Source organism: Zalophus californianus, chromosome 7 (assembly GCF_009762305.2).
Source record: "Zalophus californianus isolate mZalCal1 chromosome 7, mZalCal1.pri.v2, whole genome shotgun sequence".
NCBI lineage: Eukaryota > Metazoa > Chordata > Mammalia > Carnivora > Otariidae > Zalophus > Zalophus californianus.
Genome location: NC_045601.1, coordinates 2,976,270 through 3,000,379, shown reverse-complemented (window position 1 = coordinate 3,000,379; position 24,110 = coordinate 2,976,270). Strand labels below are relative to the sequence as shown.

General features: G+C 51.7%; 1 protein-coding gene across 8 annotated transcripts in view; it reads right to left on the bottom strand.

The window, feature by feature from the left end:
- The window catches only part of RPS6KA2 (ribosomal protein S6 kinase A2), a 363,002-nt gene that overhangs the window by 36,710 nt on the left and 302,182 nt on the right, over window positions 1-24,110 (bottom strand). For all 8 annotated transcript variants that reach the window (XM_027601223.2, XM_027601225.2, XM_027601224.2 and 5 more), the window contains 3 exons: window positions 18,910-18,980; window positions 15,423-15,511; window positions 3,491-3,555 (listed from right to left, as the gene is read on the bottom strand). In XM_027601223.2, the coding sequence (XP_027457024.1) occupies window positions 3,491-3,555; window positions 15,423-15,511; window positions 18,910-18,980 (225 nt within the window). The remainder of the gene's footprint in view (window positions 1-3,490; window positions 3,556-15,422; window positions 15,512-18,909; window positions 18,981-24,110) is intronic.

Genomic DNA, 24,110 nt, shown 5'->3' with positions numbered 1-24,110 from the left:
GAGCTGGCTTTTCAGAAAAGCCATAAGGAGGAGGACATAAGTGATTCACAGGGGCACTCGGGGCTAGGAGGGCCGATGTGCTCGGCAGACAGGTGCGTGGAGAGGCCAGCGTGGGGGCGGGAGGGGCAGGTGAGGGGCTCGGCTCCGATGCCCCACCCCTCCCCTCAGCGGCTCTCTTCACGGTGCCGCTTTCTCTCTGTGACTTAGGGCACAGCCTTCGATTCCTGCCTCGCCCTCCCGACCAGGCTGTAAAGCCCGGGGTGTCACGGCCACTGCTCTGTGTCCGTGTCCTGGAAGCACCCGAAACGTGGTCAACAGCATGGCTGAACACAGGGAACAGCGAGTGATAACAGAAGGGGGCGTGCGGTTCTACCCTGAAGTCTGTGGGCGGGAGACGACGACCCGCAGCAGAGCGCCCGTCGGGGCACCAGGGGCCGTGCCCCCAGGGGTCAGCTTCTGAGGCTCCTGCCCGCGGCGCCATGCTGGCCCTCCAGGGCTAGGGCGCAGCCGGCTGGCCTGAGGCCTCATCACCACAGGCACAGCTGAGCTTCCGTGCTGGATGGAACGCAGAAATAATCGACCGAGAAAGATCTCCAGGTGCCCATCTGTGAGTTGAGGATGACCGAGCTCCTTATAATTCTACATTCCAGGAAGCTAAGGAAAAAGAGATTTCACGGGCAAGCACTTTGCTTCCACCGTCCACTTTCCTGAACGCAAGCTGATGTTGACCCGGTCCTTTAACCAGGCTTGTGCACCTGCTGGGGAGGTCACCAGTGCACCTGGTGGGAGGTCACAGGTGCACCTGGCGGGGAGGTCACCAGTGCACCTGGCGGGAGGTCACAGGTGCACCTGGCGGGGTGGTCACCAGTGTTCCTGGTGGGAGGTCACAGGTGCACCTGGCAGGGAGGTCACAGGGGCACCTGGTGGGAGGTCACAGGTGCACCTGGCGGGGAGGTCACAGGGGCACCTGGCGGGGAGGTCACAGGTGCACCTGGTGGAGAGGTCACAGGGACACCTGGCAAGGAGGTCACAGGGGCACCTGGGGGGGTAGGTCACAGGTGTGCCAGCATCTCGTGTGCTTCTCTGTAGTCTCAGTGTTGAAAAGAATCCTAACCCCGTAAAAGCTGCATAATCAGAACTACAGAAGCGGGTTTTAAGGAAGCTGGTGCTCTCCCAGTGGGTCGACTTTCAGAAGAGGAAGAGAGAGGAGGGTAAGGTCAGAAGCTCCAGGAACAGCTGGCTCCATCCAGCATCCGTATCAGCACCTTGTCAGAGGTCATAACCCTGGGGGCTGAGGGCGGGCTGCCACGGCGCCCCTGCTGCTGGAACCCACGGAGGTGACAGGACGAAGACAGGGAGCAAGGCAAACACCGCTAACAGCCTTGGTCCTAGAGAGGACATTAATGTAATATACACCTGTCTTTTGTTAGAGTCTCTCGAGGCTAATTTGTCAGCTCAGGGAACAGAGCCCCCCCGCCGCCGAGTATGCCTGCTGTGTGCGCATCAGGAAAGGACCGGAAGACACTGACATCCAAAGAGGGACATCCTCCTGGCACACGAAGCCCAGCTTTGGCTGCTCCCCATGCTGACAGGCCAGGAGGCGGCTCCGAGCGGCGGGTCCGAATGAGATTCGGGAGCCCCTTGGCCAGCGGCCAGCTCCAAGCGGCAGCGTGGCATCAGCCTGGAGGACTGGGGCCCGAGGCTCGACATGTGATGGGCCCTCCCTGCACCAGGTGATGTCTGGACCCCAGGCCTGTGTCCGGCAGAAGTCCTGTGAGGTCGCTTCAGCCAGAGCCCCTCACCCCTGTGTTTCCTCCCAGTGGTTTTCCATCCACAGCCCCCACCCCACTATTAATCCCACCGCCCCCAGCTGCTCAGAGTTGAGCCCCATCTCTCCACCGACCGCAGGCCCTGTCCCCGTGGTCCTTGAACTCATCACCATGCAGGTCCTTGAACTCATCACCATGGAGGTCCTTGAACTCATCACCATGCAGGTCCTTGAACTCATCACCATGCAGGTCCTTGAACTCATCACCATGGAGGTCCTTGAACTCATCACCATGCAGGTCCTTGAACTCATCACCATGCAGGTCCTTGAACTCATCACCATGGAGGTCCTTGCACTCATCACCATGCAGGTCCTTGAACTCATCACCATGCAGGTCCTTGAACTCATCACCATGCAGGTCCTTGAACTCATCACCATGCAGGTCCTTGAACTCAACACCATGCAGGTCCTTGAACTCATCACCATGGAGGTCCTTGAACTCATCACCATGCAGGTCCTTGAACTCATCACCATGGAGGTCCTTGAACTCATCACCATGCAGGTCCTTGAACTCATCACCATGCAGGTCCTTGAACTCATCACCATGGAGGTCCTTGCACTCATCACCATGCAGGTCCTTGAACTCATCACCATGCAGGTCCTTGCACTCATCACCATGCAGGTCCTTGAACTCATCACCATGCAGGTCCTTGAACTCATCACCATGCAGCTCCTTGAACTCATCACCATGCAGGTCCTTGAACTCAACACCATGCAGGTCCTTGAACTCAACACCATGCAGGTCCTTGAACTCATCACCATGCAGGTCCTTGAACTCATCACCATGCAGGTCCTTGAACTCATCACCATGCAGGTCCTTGAACTCATCACCATGCAGGTCCTTGAACTCATCACCATGGAGGTCCTTGAACTCATCACCATGGAGGTCCTTGAACTCATCACCATGCAGGTCCTTGAACTCATCACCATGCAGGTCCTTGAACTCATCACCATGCAGGTCCTTGAACTCATCACCATGCAGGTCCTTGAACTCATCACCATGCAGGTCTTCCTTACGTCGCTAATGAGCGTCACCAACAACTTTGTCTTTAACAGTCTGGATGTTTGTTTTCTTTAGCGACTCTATGAGAGTGGCAGCTGGGTGGGCCTGAGCCTGAAACCAGAGGCTGGGAGAGCAGCACAGAGTACGAGACGCAGCCCTTCAACACAGAAGAGGCCTGCACAGCCTGGCCCGGCAGCCTGGGGAACCCCAGGGGCCTGCAGACCCAGAGACCAGGTGGCCCAGCAGCCCAGCAACCCCGCGGCCTGGAGACCCACAGGGGCCCAGAGACCCAGAGACCCAGTGGCCCTGCAACCACGAGGCCTGGAGACCCACAGGGCCTGGAGACCTGAGGGGCTCCTGCAGCCTCTTGCTGAGCAGAAGGAGATCCCTGCTCTGTCCTCAGCGGTGGGAGTGGCTGCAGGGTCATCGGAACCTGCCTCTCAAGGGCCAAGTGTTAAAGGGCTCTCAGGCCTGGCGCTGCAGGAAGGTGGTCCCTGGTCTGTGCCTGTAAAATGGCAGCCTGTTCAGAAGGCTCCTGAGAGAGGGCACCCTTTCAGGGGACAGGGCCACGTTCCCCTCTGGTCTGTACCAAGCTGGTGCGCCCTCCACCTCACCTCCCTGTGACCCATGTGTGGTGGGCCCCGTGCTGTACGACTTACATTCCAGTCTATGGTCACAAAGAAAGGATGCCGCTTGATCTCCTCCACTCCATCGATGCCAGCACCTGTCCCGAGGGCAAAGCACACACGAGCATCAGGACAAACCCCTAGTTTCATTACCTCTGAGTTTCTGGCACAGCAGTGTGAGGGGCTGGGGGATGCCCGAGCAGCTCCCAATGCCTTCTTCCTGTGGGAAGGGGCCCCTGATCACCTGCCTCACAGCCCACAGAAGCCACATTCAGCCCTGCAGGCCTGTGACAGGGCCAGAGGCAGGGGTGGGGTAGGCTGGAAGCTTCCTGCTGCAGGTGTGGGGGGGGTGCCTGGAAACCTGGAGGGGGAAGCTGGAGGCCCATCACAGCCCGGCTGCATGTGTGCATGTATCCATCCATCCATCCCTCCATCCATCCCCCATCCCCCATCCATCCATCCATCCACCCACCCACCCATCCATCCACCCACCCATCCACCTATCCATCTATCCATCCATCCATCCATCCCCCATCCATCCATCCATCCATCTATCCATCATCCATCCATCCATCCACCCACCCACCCATCCACCTATCCATCTATCCATCCATCCATCCATCCCCCATCCCCCATCCATCCATCTATCCATCATCCATCCATCCATCCATCTATCCATCCATCCATCCATCCACCCACCTACCTACCTATCCATCCATCCATCTTTCCATCCATCCATCCATCTATCCATCTATCCATCCATCCATCCATCCCTCCATCCATCCCCCATCCCCCATCCATCCATCCATCCCTCCATCCATCCCCCATCCCCCATCCATCCATCCATCCATCTATCCATCATCCATCCATCCATCCATCTATCCATCCATCCATCCATCCATCCACCCACCTACCTATCCATCCATCCATCTTTCCATCCATCCATCCATCCATCCATCCATCCATCCATCCATCCATCTATCCAACTATCTATCTAAGTAGGCACCATGCCCAATATGGGACTTGAATTCACAACCCCAAGATCAAGAGTCACATGCTCTACCAACTGAGCCACGCAGCCCCACCCTGGCTGCACTTTTGATGCTCAGGCTGGCCTTCCAGAAGGGTGAGAAAGTACGGAAGGAGTGGGAGAGCAGGCTGCAGTGCAGAGTGCCTTGTTAGGCGGCTCTGGGTTCACAGGGAAGGGGAAGACAGCCAGATACTGGAGAGGCAGCTTCCAGCAGGACGGGACCCAGAGAGAGACTGGCGTCCACACCTGCGGACGCCGGGGTCCCTGGAGACCGCTTATAAATAGTTCTGCTGGGTTTGTTCATTCTGCCCAGCCTCTCTCTTTACTTTGCTGCTTACGTTAAATCCCGAGACCTGGGGAGCGGGGCAGGACCGAATCTGCAGAGCACAGAGGATTCAGGGCAGGGAGACTGTTTTGCCTGCCGAGGTGATGTCATGATACCTTTGCTGGAGGTGCACAGACAGTGTGTGAGGCCTGACGCGGACGCTGCCAACACTGGTCCATCTGTTACACCGAATGCATGGCACTGACATCAGTTTGGGGTTAGGGGAAACTGGGGAGATGGGGGGAGGGGGGAGTCCAAGGGAACTTGCTGTACTTACCTTTCAACATTTCTGTAAACTTAACGCTGCTCTAAAGATAAGTCTATTAATTCAGAGGAACCAAAACCCCCAGGTCCTAAGAGCTCTGGGTTTTCTCCAGGATGGGAAGGGGGAAGGGGAGCCTCAGTGGGCCAGGGAGGGGGCTGGGGGCACAGGGACATGGGAAGGGGAGGCGGGCCATGTGGGCTGGGCCGTGTCCACCCAGCTCCTGTCCCAAGTCTGGGGATGGGGGTTTCGTGTCACATGGTTTGTGAGACACAGACCTCCTGGTTCTGCACCCTGGACTCCACAGCCCCAGCCCTGCTGCGGGTCAAGGCCTGGTCTCAAGTGCTCCCTGTTCAGCCTGCACCCCAGGAAGGTAGGTGCTGGGGGCTGCCGGCTGCGATGGGAGGGACCAGGAGCAGGAAGGTGTGGAGGACGGGGAAGCCGTCCCCAGCTGCTGTGGTCACGGAGGCACCGCCCACCCAGCCACACTGTCGGGGCCTGAGAAGTCAGGTGGTGCCCTCAGTATAGGGTGCTGGGGTTCCAGGAGATGCAGCCCTCCTGGATGTGGCTGGACGCTTTCACGTCCTCAACCCCTGACCAACCTTCCCTGGTCTTCGTGCTGATGTGGGAACCACCCATGGGACAGAGGGTGGTAGAGTTCAGCCCCACCTCCCACCTCCAGGGAGGGGAGAGGGCTGGAGTGATTTAATGGAGCACGCCTAAGGAGTGGGACCTTCATAAAAGCCCTGTACAGCAGGGTTTGGAGTTTCCGGGTTGATGAACAAAAATGCATCCACGTGCCGGGAGGGTGGTGTATCCCAAATTCCAAGGGGATCCCTTCAGAACTCACCCTATGCACCTCTTCATCTGTATCCTTTAAAATATTCTTTGTAATAAACTGGTAATAGTAAGTAAAACGGTTTCCTGAGTTCTGTGAGCTGTTTTAGCATATTATCAGACCCAAAGAAGGGGTCTTGGAAACTCCGGATTTATAGCTGGTTGGTCGGAATCACAGGTGATACCCTGGGCGGTGGGACCGAGTCCAGGTCTGGGCCAACGCTGGGGGGTTAGTGCCAGAACTAAGGTGAATCGTAGCACACCAAGCTGGAGTCTCCTGGGAAGTGAAGAATTTGTTGGTGTGGAAAATGCACGCATCTGGTGTCAGACGTGTTGGCACGAGTAGAGAGAAATGGGTTCTGTCCTTCAAGGGCCTCCGGCTGAGGACCTCTCTGGAGTTCCGAGTCTGGCCCCCGTTCTGAGATCTGATCCCAGCAGCCTGCAGCCCATGACAGGCCCCCAAACTGCTGCTGTCAAGAACCGTGGAGAACAAATCAGCAGTCTGACTCCCAACCCTGACCCCCCTTCAGCCCACCTGTGTGCAGGCCTCCTCATGAAGACCGGAGCTCGGGATGGAAAATCCTCCTGGTCCTGAGGATTAAAACCCCCGATCTGTACTGCTTCCCAGCTCTTCTTTGGTGAGGGCTGCCGTGCTTCCAGAAGCACCATGGTCGGTCAGGGGTGGGAGCGTCAGTGCACACGTCAGAGCCCGAGGTAGCAAGCACCTGCCGCATGACTCATGGGCTAAATCTCCTTGAAGAATCTACACTGCATTTTGCACCCATTCCATTTCATCCCCATTCATCATTTGCAAATACATGGTCTGCAGCAATTTAAACCAAGTGAGACACAAAGGAAATACAGATTTTGGTGTGACTCCAAATTCTGTGCTGGTGCATGCTGGGTTTTCTTGGATACTTAATCAGCACATTCTTAACTGCACTTTCTTTCTACCGCTGAGATTTTGTGCCATGTTTGTGCTTTGAGGCCTCAGCAAACAGTCGACAGTGAATTAATTAACACTTCAGTTATTACTCAAAATTTATAGGTGTCCCAAAAGGAGAAAAACATGAAACGGAAGGCAAATTTCTGCACACAGTTCTTTAAGGCCTATGTCCTCCTTCCTAGGGCACACAAGGTCATTGTTTTGGATTCTATAGTCTTATCCTCTCCTGAAACGAGGCAAGCGGTTGTTTTGTATTGATGACCCCTTTTTATGTCAACTGAACACACATGCCAGTTGGGCAGAGCTCTAGGCTAGGAGGGTCAGGGAGTGCTTGTGCAGATCCTGAATCACAGCTGGGTGCTGTCGGGTCTGACCCGACGCTGTGGAAGTCTCCCCTTCTGTGCCAAGCGGAGGGCTGCAGTTCATCCAGATCACACAGAGTGGACAAAGGCAAGTGTTTACAGACAGAAAGGTCTGGAACAGAAGAACGATACTTGTCTCTTATTAGGCTTGGTGAGTTTTCACCAAGTCCTCCAACACCAGGTAAAGATGAGTTAAAAAGTTCAGCGGAGCGGTAGATTCAAGAGCTCATACTTCCTGTGGTGTGAACATGTCACCTGTGGTCCATCTGCAGATGGGAATATCACTGAGCGTGTTCGTGGGGACCCACGTGTCAGACTTATGCACATTGGTTGAGGGTGTCATCTTGCATCCAGGCTTGCATCCAGGACTTGCTTATGTCCACGCACCATTGTGAGTGCGCCCTCCGCCTGCACGGGGGATTTGCTCTACTGCATGGATGACATTTAGCCCCCCGCTCCACAGGCTTAACAAGGCGATCTCCTCCACTGTGGGGTCAATCGTCACTGGGCTTCTACATTCTCAGTAGGTTACTCTCAAAAGGTTTTGGTATCTGCCCCAAATATTTTCATTGTTTCTTCATTTCCACAGATAGCATTGGGAATGTTTAATCCCTGGGCCTTCTGAGATGCCTCTGAAGTATTTACTCTTTGTTTTTGAGCCACACAGTGTCCACCTCGAAATCTCTTTTTTTTTATTTTAAATTTTAATTTTTTTAAATAACCTCTACCCCCCAATGTGGGGCTCGAACTCACAACCCCGAGATCGAGAGTCGCACGCTCCCCCGACTGAGCCGGCCAGGCGCCCCTCACAGCAAATTCTTGGTGCACGTTCAGAACAAGCTCACTTTCGGTTACTGTCCTTACATCCTCGAGCTCTGCCCGACTGGTACATCCTCGAGCTCTGCCCGACTTGTAATTTCCGGGCCATCCTGTCGGGGATGTGAACACGAGGTCTGCTTCTTACTTCTTCATCACTTACACTTTATCTACATGTTGTTTTTTCATAGTTTTTAAGTATTTGCTGTCCCTTTGAAATTTCATTCACTCAGTGTTTAAAATGTTTGCTTGGCTGTGGCTCAGAGGACACTGGTTTGAGCAGACCAGCAAGCTTGGTCTTGACCACGCCGTCCAAGGGTGGCCTGCTGCCGATGGGACCCGGGATGGGCCATCGGAGACAGAGCCGGTGAAGCATGTCTTGTGGAGACCAGCGTTGGAGAGTAGAACAGAAACAGGAGACACAGAAATCCTCTGCTAGTGGGCAGGGCCGTGGCCAACAGGTGTGCTCGGGGAGACTGGATCTGATGCGGTCTACACCGCTGTGCTGTTTCACACGGATCAGCACAGCTCATTCCTCTCTCAACTCCGCCACATGGCCCCCTAGGAGTCTGAGAATCTCCCGGAAGTTCCTATAGGAAGACAAAGATGCTCCCGAGGGACGAGCTAGAGAGCCGTCAGCGTTGAAAACGGCCCAGAGAGTGGGTTTCCTACTTCCAGTACCCACTCGTCTTCCATTCTGTGGCAACGTCTGGAAAGGAAGCCAGACTTCTGTCTGGAGAGGGGTTTACTCAAAACAGCGCCCTGCAGGGCCCTGCCCGGCACGCCCATTCACAAGAACGGCCACCACCGTCTGGGGACCTCCCTGAGCCCGGACTCGCACCCGAGGTTCTGCACTGCTCGGCCCTGACCTCCCCGCGGGCTGGGGGGGTGGGCGAGGAGGGGGCGCCACCTTGGCCCCAGCGCCAGGCTGCAGCGTGCGGGCTTGGAACGGAGCCCCGGCCTCTCGCTCTTCTCCTTGACTTCCTGGACTTGCGAATCTTTCAGAATGACGAGTGTCACACCTGGAAGCCACCTCTGGGGCAGAGATGAGGACATGGAGGCCCAGCGCAGGGACCTGTCTCCCAAGGCCTCCCTCCTGGAACATGCCTGACCCCCACCTCCATCTCCCCGGAGGCCTCTGTGGACCAACTCACCAGCGACACCAGCCCCCGAGGGGCTTCTCTAGTTCACGGTGAGACCGTCCCTGCTTGGCTGCACCCTTCAGAGGGAGCCCACGCGGGATGCCTGGCAGTCCCGGCTCGGCCTGCACTGCCTCTTCCAGACCCCCCGCCCCGGCACAGGGAGATAACACACACCCCTCCCACGGGCAGGGCTCCTGCGACTTTGCCCCCAGCCCCCTGCTGACGACAGCAGCTGTTTGGGGGCCACCGATGCATTTTGCCCAGGGCTCTATCACTGAGCATATCACATCGCACAATAAATACGTGCGTGATGACCCCTCATTCAGGTCCGAGTCCTCAGCACGCTGTCACAGTCGAAATGGACACAAATTGCACTCCAAGACTCTCAAGCTCACTGCTCCCCAGGCAGAAAACCACCTGCTCCTCCCCCTTCCTCCCCTCCCACCCGGTCTACCTAGGTGCCCCGACCCCCCAGCTTCCACGCTCCTCCCTCTCCAACCCTCCCTCCAGGACTACCTGCTCTGCTCGCTCCGCCCCTGCAGCCTTCTGTCTATTAGTGTGCAGGGGCAGAGGCTGTGGATGGGAAGCCCCCTTGGAGGCCAGCCTCACCATGCCCCTGCATCACTGGCACCTGCTCAGGTGTTCACAGCACGTTTACCAAGCAGCGAGCACCTCTAGTCAGTGGCTGGGTGAGATTGAGACTCTGGGGTGAGGACATTCGGGGGACACTGAGGCGGAAGGGCCAGCTTTAGACCTGGAGGCCGGGGGCCTGTGCAAGTCGTGTGGGGAGGGGCCTCGGCTTCTCCATCTGCAAAGGGTAAGATGTCAACCAAAGGCATCTCTGCTCTTCCTTCCGGCTGTCCGCTTCTGTGCACACACCCTTGGAGGGTGTTATGGATTGAACCGCATTGATGTCCTTCCGCGGGAGGGAAAGAGGCAGCTGGGCAGCGGGGCTGCAGGGCTGGTGCTGGGCCCGGGCCTCTGAGGGGACTCGGTGGGAGGGGAGACACCTGGAGGGGAGCAGGGGGACGTGGAAGCGGTTTGCTGTTTCCCAGCACCAACGTTGGCCCGGCCTCCAGGGCTTGGGTGCCTGGGGTCAGCTGGAGGGCCGGGGGCTCTTCAACAGGGCAGGACTCCAGAGACAGAGGTTCTGGCTGATTTGAAGGTGACCTGGTCACGATACAAATCCGTGTGATGACGGGCATTGGGGCAAGGCCTTCTGAGCCCCCGGAACGGCCCAGGGGCTATTTTAGGGCTAAGGCTCACAGCAAACAGAATGGAGGGGAGGACCCAGCTTTCCAATCCAGCTGCCTGTGCAGATCAAGATTCATTTACTCAACATCATCTTCCTCCTTAGGGCAGAAGATTTTTGGGCAAGTAGATTCAGTTGCCTCCCTGGGGACAGTCGTGTCACTAGTAAGCCCAAATATAGTTTCTTTCTTATGCTAAGCCTGGACGTCTTCTGTTGTGAGGACACCCAAGGGATGGCCAATAGCTCCTAGAGAGGTGCATGATGATTCCCTTTAGAGATTAGCCGAAGGGCAGTCTTCAGCCACAGATGGGCCAACGTCCACACCTGCTGTGGGCTCCACTGGACCAGTCTCTCCCAAGATGATCATCTATACACTTAATGAGATAAGCCCATCTTTCTCTCTCATCAATGATTTAAACTAAATAAGAAAATGATATTTTGGGTTCGAGAACTATGGTTTTTGTGACGTTAAATTCAAAGACAAAGGAATAGGTTATATAGGAAATTATTTCCTTTTTCCAGAATAGAGGAAGAACAGACACGGCCCCTCCCCTGGTCACATTCATCCGGTGCACGGTGACAAATCCTCTCCAGCAAATGCAAGGATATTTGAAAGGAGAGTGACTTCCTCAGCCCCTGCAGGAGACGAGTCGGAATTGCTTCTTCTCTGGTGTGTGTTTCAGTGAATGGATGTGTCCAATGCCTTCATTTCTCTGTTCTGAGTCTGGTTCCCTGCGGAGAGGTCAGACTCACAGCCAGGCTCCCACCGGCCTGGATGGGTGGCCGACGGGGCTCGTCCTAGAGGGAAGCGTTCTGGGAGAGGAGGTGACACGCCTCACACGTGCTCATGCATTCACAGCTCACAATGTGCCCAGATTTTCTGCTGGCACTCAAGAATGACAAGGCAGAGACTGGACAGATCTTCACAGCACAAACTCGGCATCGAAAGAAAAGTTTCAGCCGTGGGCAAGGTTACTGGGGAAACATGGTAGAAGGAGCCCTTTGAGGGCGACAGGGCTGGAGTTCCTCTTCTCCATGGTTGGAGAGGCCCTGCCCTCCTTCCGGTTGAATTCGGGACCCGGCAGGTCACCTGAATGCTTTCCTGCCAAGGAATGCCGGGCTCTCCAGACACAGGTCAAACACTTTCTTTTTTGCAATGATCTCAGGACAAGGTTTAACAACATCAACTAAAATGCATCCCATAAAACCATAGTTTGTTTTGTTTTTACCAGAGTTGCAGTTTACCAGTACTTGTGCCCCAGATGACTTTTATCCACTCCGACCCATAACCACGTGGCAGAGAACGAAAACATTCCAATTAGTAGGAAGCAGTGTGACCAAGAGGGGTCTAGACGTGATCCCCCACCACGGAACTGGGGGCACCCTTTATCTCTGCCTTCTCGTGGACTTGTGTCCTGTGTGCGAGACACGGTTCTAGCTCTTCACGTCTTTCTAACCACACTGTGAAGTAGGCACGGCCATCACCCTCAGTTCACAGACAGGGAAACCGGCTCAGAGAGGTGCATACATCTGCTCGAGGTCACTCAGCAAGTAAGTGCAGGACGGGATGCGGTCCTGGCATTACTGCCCTCCACCCCTCTGCCCGGTGCTCCTCCGCCTGGGGCTTCTCCCGAGCTCCCCTTCTCCGGGCTCACACTTGCCATTGTCCACGTTCCAGCAAACCTCTCTCCCCTTCCGACGAGCTCTGCCATATACCTCTCTTTCTCAGTTTGCCGCTTCCTTGGCTAACGCTGATCTCTTCGGCTGCGCTAAAGGCCCCGTGAGAGTGAGGACCATGGTTCTGCTCCACGGTGTCGCCAGAGCCTAGGAAGCACTGGGGAACCCCGTGTAGGTGTGTATTATTTCTAGATTACATACTGCATAGGCCCTCTCCTTCCTAACTAACGGGTCCTTAAGATCTGCCGAGAGGGGTGAGAAGTAGGGCTGGAGGCAATGGAGGAAGGCAGGCCAGGCACCACACCTCCCTCAAGTCGGCTCGTCCTTTACTGAAGACCTCCGCAGCCGACCCTGGAGGCTGGCTAATAAGACAACCGTTCCCAGTCTGCTCGTCCTGGTACCCCAATATCCCTGGCTTCCCACCTTCGTTTTAGTGAGAAGTGCCATGTGACGGTTTCTAGCCAGCCTGGGAAGGCCCAGGGTTTTGGGAAACCTTTGCATTCTTGATAAGAGAGACAGATGCAGCTGCCCTCATCCATTTCCTCCTTTCAACTGAATGTGATGCCTGGAGCCGTGGCAGCCACTTTGTGATCACAAGGCCCCACTCAGGGGGATGAAGAGGCAATGAACTAAGGATGGTAAACTAAAAAGATAAGCAGATCTGGGCTTTTGATAACTATGGTTCTGCTGCCGAGTCAATGCTTACAACCCTCTACTGCCATGTGACTTGTTACTACAAGAAAAATAAACTGCAGTTTGAAAAATTAAATTGTTGGGTTAAATAATTTTAAGTTACTTAAGTGTTCTGTACTTTGCAACTAAAAGTAATTCTTTGGGATACACCTCTCTCATGAGCAAATCTCTGTGGGTTAAGACCAGCTAAGCTGCACCGCAGGCTGGCCCTGGACAGGGAGGGATTATTTTGGTGTTACTCCCACACGGACGGAGACATTAATGATAGATAATTAATTCATGATCAGGAGAGTCAGATCAGAAATAGGCAAACAATTATGATCTTTGTGTGGCTTTTAGAACTGAACTGAGGGACACATTTACAGTTTGGTTCTATGCCTTAAAATGCACTCTCGTTAAGAAGTGCTGCCCACCTCCTCCCCAGAAAGCACAGCGATGAAGGGGAGGGTCTGCTCTCTCGGGGAGGCCCCCAGCCCAGGCTACACGGGATTTGATAAAAGTGCAACAAGACAGCAATTCCAGGAGGGAGGGGCAGACGCAGGCCCTTTATTCCCCGTCTGTGTTCCTGGGGACAAGTTCTCCTGCTGTCCTCACGACCTCCACCCACAGGACAGGGTGGCTCCATGGCGAGAGGAGGGCCTTGCCCTGTGGCGGATACTGGGAGACCGTCAATGTGGAGAGAGGACGGGCCTTTCTGGCCCTGCTGAACTGCTGTTTGTGCAGGCACATGTGGCCGGGGATCCCACAAGGGGGGTTCCCAAGGAAAGGGCATGGTGCAGGCACCTGCAGAAGCCATGTCTCTCAGAATCGGGGCCCGGGCCGTGCCTCGGTCAGAGCCAGGACAAGGAGGGCCCATGACGACCTTTGGCTGCTGTTTTTAGGTCCCATCTGGGACTTTGCTGAGGTGCCCAGTAACAACAAGGTGGAGGAACTTCTGTTTAGCTCTCGACGTTCCTCCAGGTCTCGAACCAAACCCACACATGCCACATCAGCCCCTGCATGTCAGCATGGAGCAAAACCCACTGTGGAGACCGCTGTGCACCCCATTCTGGACCTCAAGGCTCCATGCCGTCCCCACTGGCCCCTGGTGGCTTGGCAGCCCAGTGACCAGAGCTGCCGTCCGGGGAGGCCTCTAGCTAGAGTGAGCAGTCCCTGCCTTTAGGGTCCGGCCTGTGGGGCTCTGTTTGGGGCAGTTATCACACTGACTGGTTTTAATCAGTGTCCTTTGACAACAGTCATTTTAACAGATACCATCCAGGGGCCTATGTGCGGTTGGTGTCAGGAGCTGGGCCCCTGGGGCTCTCCCCACATCCCCTTGCAGACACCTGCTCTGGTATAAAATGGGTACAGGTTCCACCATGGGAAATGTTTAGACTCTGTAGCAACTCATCTATGCAACTAGACAGATCCTGGGCATCTCTCCAGTTACGGATTACAGAACAGTGGGTCTCATGGGGGTGGGTGGGGGGATCGTCCCCAGGGGCAAGTCTAGACACAGTTCGGTTTGCTACGGCAGGGGGAGGGAGGCATCTAGGGAGAGAGCACGGATGCCGCTAGACATCCTACAGTGCAAGATGGTCTTCCACAAGAAAGAACTACTACCCAGCCGAGATGTCACCTGCGCCATGGTGGAGACACCTGGTGACAGCTTAACTCATTTATTTACTTACTTCTATTTCTATATTTTTAAAGATTTATTCACTTATTTATTTGAGAGAGAGGGAGATTCCAGGTCTTCGCTAAACAGAAAGATTGCCAGCAAGCATTTTTTATACATGTAACTTACATGCTGGATAGACTTCTAGAAGTAAAATTTCTTGGTAGAGGGTTGTGTACAGTTTAAAATATTGATGGGTTTTGCCAAAGTGTTAAAATGGTGCACCATCTGCTCTCTTGACGACAACGATGGGGACTAGGCGGGCCCGCGCCTTCCGTTCCGCTATCTGGTGTTTGCCACTGCGTGGGCAGAAACGTGGCGCCTTGTTTCATTGTTCTCCAGCTCCCCATGCAGCCCGCGCCATGTGGGGCACCTGCTCCCGCCCTGATGGAGCCACCTCACCACTGACCTCGCGTCACTACGCTGGGCACGCGCACCAGTGCCCGTGACAATGAGGAGTGAGAACCTGCGGGTGGGCGGGGACGATTCAGCAGCTGTGGGACTTGTGGGAGGTCTACACGACCATTCGTTTGTAGAAGCACCACTGAGAAGCAACCAGGGGAAACCCTTTGTAAAGAATTATTCTGAAAATGGGTTAGTACTTAGTGAACATTCACGTAAATCTTGATATTAATATATGTTGAGATTTATTAATTTAAGAGGGATTAAATAAGAAGCAGCTTTCAGCTCTTCTGTCCTTAGTTTATGGGGTTCTAAAAGGGAAGTAAAATGAGTAGGAAAGTGTTACCCTTTTGTGCGTAAGCACTGACTTTCAGAAAATGGCTTACAAGACTTGGCCAGCGACCGCGTTTTGGAGAACCTTATCGCAGGGACGCGGGAGAATATTTGCACCCCTGTTTCAGGACCTTCGCTTTCAGTGAACTTGGACAAACGTGTAGCCAGACAAGAGTGGAGCGGGGCGGGCAGGCAGCCCAGGCAGTCTGTGGGGGTGCGTGGCACTCTTACCCAGTCGGTTGCACGGGTTCCGTTTGAAGAGGGCTCTCAGCAGACTCTGGGCTTCCATGCTGAGGAACTGTGGCATGCCCAGCTTGGCTCTGCAAAACAGCATTATAGTTTGGGACGAGAAGGATAACCAGAGTTTTCTCCAGCACTCTGGGACCCTGCTCGGTCAGCATCAACAGACAGACCAAATCAACGTGACCCAGAGCAGCAGTGCCCAAACTGTTTGGTCTTAGGGCTCTTTGGCACTTTAGAAGTCATTGAGGACATCAACCTACATTGTTTATATGGGTTCTATGGGAGAAATTTTTATAATAGCTATTTAATAATTCACTTACAAATAATACAAACATTAAAAATAAACAATAAAAATCCCATGAACAGAAGTAACATTTTTAATGGAACTGAATTATGTTTTCCAAAATAACAACAAAGGCTTTGGCTAGAAGAGTGCTATTGTTTACATTTTGGGAGTCTCTTCTGGGTTAGATGAGAGACAGCCAGATACCTTTTTTAATTTTTTTTTAAGATCGATTTATTTATTTGAGAGAGAGAGAGAGAGGGAGTGTGCATGTGCGTGGGGGACAGGGAGGGGCAGAGGGAGAGGGAGAGAGAAACTTTAGCAGATTCAGCACTGAGTGCAGAGCCCGATGCAGGACTTAATCCCAGGACCCTGAGATCATGACCTGAGCCAAAACCAGAGAGTCCACCATTCAACCAACGGAGCCACCCAGGCGCCCCGACAGCCAGATCCTCTTATCTTGCCTCTGTGTTCAATATGTTGCCATACTATGAAGAAAATCTGGGACTTCACAGAACTAGAACAAATAATCCTAAAATTTGTGTGGAACCACAAAAGACCTCACATTGCCAAAACAATCTTTAAAAAAGAAGAACAAAGCTGGAGACATCACAATTCCAGATTTCAAGTTATATGACAAAGCAGTAATGATCAAGACAGTATGGTACTGGCACAAAAATAGACACATAGATCAATGGAATAGAAAACCCAGAAATAAGCCCCCAGTTACATGGTCAACTAATCTTCGACAAAGCAGGAAAGAATATCCAATGGGAAAAAGACAGTCTTTTCAAAAAATGGTGTTGGGAAAACTGGACAGCACCATGCAGAAGAATGAAACTGGACCATTTTCTTATACCATACACAAAAATAAACTCAAAATGGATGAAAGACCTAAATGTAAGACCTGAAACCATAAAAATCCTTGAAGAGAGCACAGGCAGTAAGGTCTGACATCGGCCCTAGCAACATTTTTCTAGATGTGTCTCCTAAGGCAAGGGAAATAAAAGCAAAAATAAACTATTGGGAGTACCTCAAAATAAAAATCTTCTGCACAGCAAAGGAAAGAATCAATAAAGCTAAGAGGCAAACTACTGAATGGGAGAAGACATCTTTAATTGACATAGCTGATAAAGGGTTAGTATCCAAAATATATAAAGAACAGATACAACTCTACATCCCTCCAAGCAAATAATCCAATTTAAAAAATGGGCAGAAGATATGAACAGACATTTCTCCAAAGAAGAAACCCAGATGGTGGACAGACACATGAAAAGATGCTCAACATCACTCATCAGCAGGGAAATGAAATCAAAACTACAATGAGATGTCACCTCACACTTGTCAGAAAGACTAAAACCCAAAACATAAGAAACAACAAGTGTTGGCAAGGATGTGAAGGATGTGGAGAAAGGGGAGCCCTCCTACACCGTTGGTGGGAATGCAAACTGGTGCAGCCCCTTTAGAAAACAGTATGGAGGTTCCTCAGAAAGTTAAAAATAGAACTGCCCTATGATCCAACAGTGACACTACTAGGTATTTACCCAAAGAATAAAAAACACTAATTCAAAGGGATATATGCACCCCTGTGTTTATAGTGGCGTTATCTGCAATAGCCAAACTATGGAAGCAGCCCAAGTGTCCACTGACTGAGGAATGGATGAAGAAGATGTGGTCCATATATACAACAGAATATTAGTCATAAAAAAGAAAGAAATCTTGCCATTTGCAAAGACTTGGATGGTGCTAGAGAGTACTACGCTGAGTGAGATAAGTCAGTCAGAGAAAGATAAATACTATATCATTTCACTCGTATGTAGAATTTAAGAAATGAAACAAATGAGCAAAGGAAAAGAGAGAGAGAGAAACCAAAAAACAGACTCTTAACTATAGAGGACAAACGGATGGTTAGCAGAGGGGAGGTGGGTGGGGGGTGGGGGAAACAGGTGAAGGGGATTCAAGAGGGTACTTATCAGGATAAAAAAAATACAAAATGAAAATAAAACAAAATCCAGTAATCTAATTTATCCAAATAACTGCAAAAAGAAAAAATCAGGGAAAGGAGGAGCTTGCAGCCCCCAGGAGGGTCTCAGACCCCCAGGGGTCCTCAGATCATGCTTTAGGATCCATCGGACCCCAGTTTGGTGCTACCCATTCAGAAGTCCACACCTAGGATTAGCTGGAGGGAATTATTCTAGTTTTAGAAAAAGTAAAGATCTTGATCCCTCTTAAAATTAAGAGAAACAGAGATAACCAATACAAAATAATAGACTGCAGCCACATGTGTCGGCCACAACGAAGGTCACCTGATACCGGAAGACACTGCTCAAATCAATCCTCTCTATGGGTTTCCTCCACTAATTTCTATCCTTCCATTTATACAATGGGGTAACCTACAAAAACCTAAGCTTCTTAGGTTCCTCTCGCTTTTATAAAAGTCCATCTGCTGTGTTGAGAGAGCTGGTCATGAGGACCAGCAGCTTTATGGCTTGTCCCTCAGGTGCAGGAGTCCCTGTCCTCGCACAGTAGGGAGACCTCAATTTGGAGCTGGGGTCTACCTGTTCCCCAGCCGCTGCCCTACGCCCATCCACACTCCAGAGTCCCAGATCTCCCCCTTCTGACATCATGCTTAGATGGAGCCTGCTCATGTGTGAGGTGTTAGAGCAAGACCAGTACTGGGTTTAGACTTCTTTCTAGGATCCTAAGAGCAAAATCCATTTGCATGGTAAATGATTCTTCCTGAGAATTGAACAGAAAATTTGTTTGTATTCAATCTCATGGGCAACATGATTCCTGCCAACGTCAGGCAGGAGAGCTTGGGTACTGCACGGATGGGGTCAAGAGGTAGAGAAAGAAAGGGGACCCCTCCTCTTGCATTCCCTCTGGAGCCCCTAAATCCTTCTGCCCTTCCGAATCTGTACTTTGTTTGTGATGGTCACTAATCACCACTTCTAAAATCCCTGTCATTGGACAACATACGCAATTTTCCATGTCATCTGTGGTAGAAGACTTCATCAGGGTCACTCAGCGATCCATTCACTCTATCCACTGTAATTAAAACGCCAAGAATGCTTCTTATGGTTATTGCTAATGCCTACTCAACGATCTGGGCTTCCAAGATGGAAGCTCTTGCTATCAGAAGGTGCTAAGGAGTACTGGACGGATGCCCAAGGGTCAGTGTTTCATACTCACTTGAGGATGAGGGCCATGGTCTCCTTCCTGTCCTTCCCCTGGAATGGCAGAGATCCCGTGAGCATCTCAAACTGCAGAGCAACACAGAACAGGGAGAGTGTTCAGACTGACCGGATGTAATAGCAGACAGCCCGGATGGGCAAAATGCAGCCACGTCCATTAATCCATTCCAAACCCTGATGCATGAAGCATAGGTGCCGGCCAGCATGTGCTGTGTACATGAGCGACTGGAACGGCCTCATGGAGCTCACGGTTCAGCGGGCGGCGGACAAGGGGCAAACGCCGGAAGTCTGCAGTGGGTAAGAGGGGCTGAGTGCGGTGGACATGAGAAGGGGGACGTGAGGGGCGGCGGTTGGGCTGCACAGCTTCTATGGGGTTGGTTGAGGGCCCGTCCTTCTCTGGTGGGTGCTGTGGAGGGGACCAGGGCAGAATGACTTCAGTCCATCCGTAACATCTGGTGAAAGCACGATGGCACCAATAACATTTCCAATACAGGCTGCCACACGCCGGAAACAGTAAGCGGACCTTTGCCAGGATGGGCTCTGTGATAAAGATGGGCTTGAGGCTCAGCCTTCCCCGAGCAAGGATTTCTCTCTCACACAAAAGCCCTGACGACGCGGGCTCAGGAGGCAGGGCCGGCAATCACACGGCATCCCCACCACAACGGGCACACTGACCCATTTGGAAGAAAGTAACTAGGGCAGCAGCCTGTCCTTGAACACAGGACACCGAATCTAACTGAAATGGGCCACAGCATCCATCCCGGGCCGTGTCTTTGCGTCATTTCAAATTACTATTGAGCCTTGAAGGACACAGGTGTGAACAGCACGGGTGTGAGATACCCACTACATATATGGGTACTATAAATACGGTACTATATTGTAAATGTATTTTCTCTTACGATTTTCTTAATAACCGTTTCTTTTCTCAAGCTTACTTTATTGTAAGAACACGGCATGTGATACATATAATGTACAAAATGCGGATTAATATACTGTTTATGTTATCATAGGGCTTCTGATCAACACCAGGCTACTACCAGTTAATTCTGAGGGGAGTCAAAAGTTACATGTGTATTTTCGACGACCTTCAGGTCAGCGCCCCTTATCCCCATGTTGTTCGAGGGTCTACCGTATAAGAAAACAGCCTCAGTGCAGGAATTTGTACGATCTTATTAAATTTGCCTTAGTTTTTTGACGGCGTGTCTCTGTCCCTTTAAAATTTATCCTATTGTATTTTTCCTCTGTATTACGAAAATCTTGGGAAATACATCAAAATAGAAAGACCAAAACAATCACCCATAATCCCATTATTCAAAGAAAGATGGAATTAACATTTGTTATTTCCTTCTAGTACTTTCTTGAAGCTGTTTTTTTTTAAAAACATGGTTTTATATATTCACCTTTCACAGAATAAGATAAAAACTTCCATGCTGATTATAAAATCTTCCTAATATCAGTTTATATGTGGATATGCCAAAATATGTTTATTTGTGTTGGACACTTAGAGCATTTCCAACTTCCTGCTATTATAAGTAATACTGAAACGTACATAAAAGCTTTCCTAAGATTTGAAGTTATCCTTATGATGTGCTACCAGGAATGAAATTACAAACTTAATGCAATGAATGTAGTTAAGGCTTTATTAATATTCTTGGTTTGCTTTCTGAAAGTAAAATTTTAAAAGAAATTTAAAAATTCCTGCCTGTTGTGATGTTCGAAGGCTGTTCTACCAACCACCACTTGCTGTCTGTCCCATGCTCACCCGTTTGGTGCGGGCACACAGAACAGACTGCAGGCGACCAGACAAGATGTAAGTCATAAAAACTGGGAGTAAGAGAGTCCCTGAGAGAATCTGAAAGTGGACAACCAACTAAATTGAAAGGTAGAATGCTTCGGCAGATGAGCTGTCCATCTGATAAAACAGGAGGAAAGTTTATAAGTTGATCCTAGAAGTTAAAATATGTCTTAAAATAGAATCATATTAGCAAAGAAAATTCTCTTCCTATTTTGGTTCTATCTTTTTTTCCCCTCCCTCCTTTCTTTCTTGAGTCTACTATGCGTGAAATTCAATTTCAAGGAAACGGCTTTTCGGCCACGTGAAACCAGAAAGCCATTAGTCATTGCTACAAAAATGAAGCCCATCCTAAAGTCTGTGCGTCATGTAACTATCTATTATGAATCAACCAGCAACTTGCACACATCTGCCTAGTGATTACTTCTTAGCTTTGACTATGACTCCCAGGAGCCACATCCTTTGTGTTTCTCTCCCTCCAGCCTGCTCATCTTCCTCCTACATTGTTCTTCCCCATGCAACACAGTGGGAAATCCTGAACCATTTAGGAATACCCAACACACATACGGTGGCGTGCGTGGGTGTTCAGTGAATGAAGATGATGATGGTGGTGGTGATGATGGCAAAGCTATGTATTTTCTCAACCCACGTGTGTCCCTCTGCTTTGGCTTCCCTTCCAGCCCCTTTAAGGGTTCCCATTCTATCACACGGGGACAAAGGAAGTCATTTCAGTATTACTGTTCTCACCAAGAAATTTCTCAGTATTTAAGTGTCTCATTAAATCAGGGCATTTCTGATGAACTTTCCTGGGACATTATATACAGGAGGAGTTTTGGTCTGGTGTTGAACAAGACTGAGACCGGCCAAAGTTTCCAGGGCAAACTAATATAAACCATGGTTTGCCGTGGGGTCTCATAGTCCAGCACAAGTGCTGGGGGTACCCCAAGGGATGCATTCACAAGTGAGCTCCAAGGTCGGCTGTGGATATGTGCAGAGGGAACCTGAAGAGACTCGGGTATAGCTTCACTGTGAGTAGTTATGAAATTTCCAGAAAGATAAATATTTTGATGTGTCTGGGGACAGTTTTGATGGTCAGAACTGGAGAGGTTGGTGGGGTTGGTGCCACTGGCGTTTACTGAGTAGAGGGAGGGATGCCACTTCCCACCCTACAATGCAGAGGACAGCCTCTACCCAAAGAATTGTCCAGCCCCAAACCTCAACAGTTGAAAGCCCTGTCTAAGGGGACATCCAATGAACCTGAGGAGTGGCCAGCCCTGGGGCACTGGCACAGAAGGAGCCCCAGTGGTGCTGGGAGCCGTGGAATGAGAAGCTTCTCTGTAAGGGGGACACTTCATAGCAGGGAGCCTACAATTCAAGTTCATTCAGTTGATCAACATTCTTATAAAAGAACTCAAGAGCAAGTTACGTCTTAATCTGAAAGGAGACAAGCACAAATCCTACAACGAAATGGACTGTTTGAGATGGCAGCAGTCCCCGGGGCCGGGTGCACAGCGCTGGATTTTGCTCACCAGGTGTATTTATGTTTGTGCACAGGTGTCAGGGTGCTTGGGGCACAGACGCATCCCCACCTCACTGTGCACCACCCCTGCTCTGAGCACTCGAAGGTCAATGCTGATCTGCTCCTCTCAGCAGCCTCAGGAGGAAGCCTCGGGTCTTCGCGTCCTTTCCCAGGGGCGGCGCCTGAGCCCTGAGCCAGCTATATGTGTGCGGCTGTGTACAAACAATTTACACAGACACTTGCGTGTGAACATCTACACACGTTTAGTGCTGGCAAAGAATGGGGGAAGAATCTCAGGTGGTCTCACAGGTGACCTGGCATTCAAGAGATGTTTCTAAAGCACCCACAAAACACAAACCCAATGTCCTCCTGAAGACTGAGTTCCAGACGAGTGTGGAGATGTTAGGGATCTACCATTGCAACGGACACCATCACTACGGCTTACGTTCTTTTCCAGTTAGAAGTACCTAACTTCAGACATTCGATTCTGTTCAAGAACAAGGATCTCCACCATGAACGTAGGTGTCTTCATACGAGCTCTCTGGAGGGCACTTGGGGATCATGAGAGGACACGGCTGTCGTTCCTCAGTGGAGAAACGCAAGGGATGGGCAGCAAGCCCCTGCAGGGTGCAGACCGTTCCTCGGGCCGCTCCCTCCATGGATCTGCCCCCTCTTTAACAAAGTCGGTGCAAGGCACCCTGTAAATACAACATGCCCTCAATTGACCTCTTCCCGAAGCCGAGCTCAGACACAACACTAAATGCCACACCAGACCCATCCTTCTATTGCAAATGGCAATTTGGAAGTCATTCCTGGTGTTGCCCAAGGAAGTGCTGAACACAGGGATCCTGACATCTGGCTGCAAGCTGGTTGCTCCTTGGGGCCAAAGGGTTTGGTGGGCAGGACGAAATGAGAATATGGCTTTAGGACAATGATGTGATCTTAAACCAATCACCGAAGAGCCTTATTTCCACTTCTGTAACCAGAAAGAACGGTATCTTTCCCATGTAACGTGGAGATTTTCTGGTTCAGATGAAACGCGAAGGTGCCTCATAAACTCAGAGCCACTAGACGTACTCTGTTGTCATCGACAGTCCCTCCTGCTTCCTGCCGCTGAGTAAAACAGCCATGCTAGAACCAGCACCGCGCGCTCCCCCAGCTGCTGTGAGACACTGAATGCGGGGTCCTTTCAACTGAAATGATGCCACCAGTTCAAAGCAATGCCTAGTGCCCACAGTCCCTGGTGTGTCAATGATGCCAGACAGTAGCTGGAACCAGGTCTCCTTTAGAGAAGCCAAGAACCAACCTCTATGATATTCCTCAAACTCCAGAGCATTCCTATAGCTTCGGGACAAGGAAGGGCAGGGGACCCCAGGTGGAGGTTAGGCTGGGGAGCCCACAGCTGTGTCGCCCCCACAGGGCACAGAGCTCACTGAGCACGGCCGCTGCTGTCTGTGATGGGAGTCCACGCAGAAGGTCGTGGGGGCGCTGAGGAAGTGCCCTGTGCTGGGGAGACATTCTGAGGGGGGGAATTCACAACATAAGATGACAGACTTATAAGAGCAACTTGTCAAAGTGCCAAGAAGACACAAGACAGAGCCAAGCTAAGGTTCCCCAGGAGACACCTCTGAACCCCACCTCCAGACATGGCCCAGGGCTTCTGCAGCCAGGAAGTGAGGCAAGTGATTTGGTGGCAAGGCACGTGGCCTGGGCACACAGAAGCTGGGCTTGGGATGCGTAGGAGCTGGGCTGGAGACGCAGGGAGCTGGGCTGGAGACGCAGGGAGCTGGGCTTCGGATGCATAGGAGCTGGGCTGGGGATGCACAGAGCTGGGCCTCACACCAGCTGAGCGACCTTCCATAGTGTCAGAAGTCCGGTCTGGGCTGAG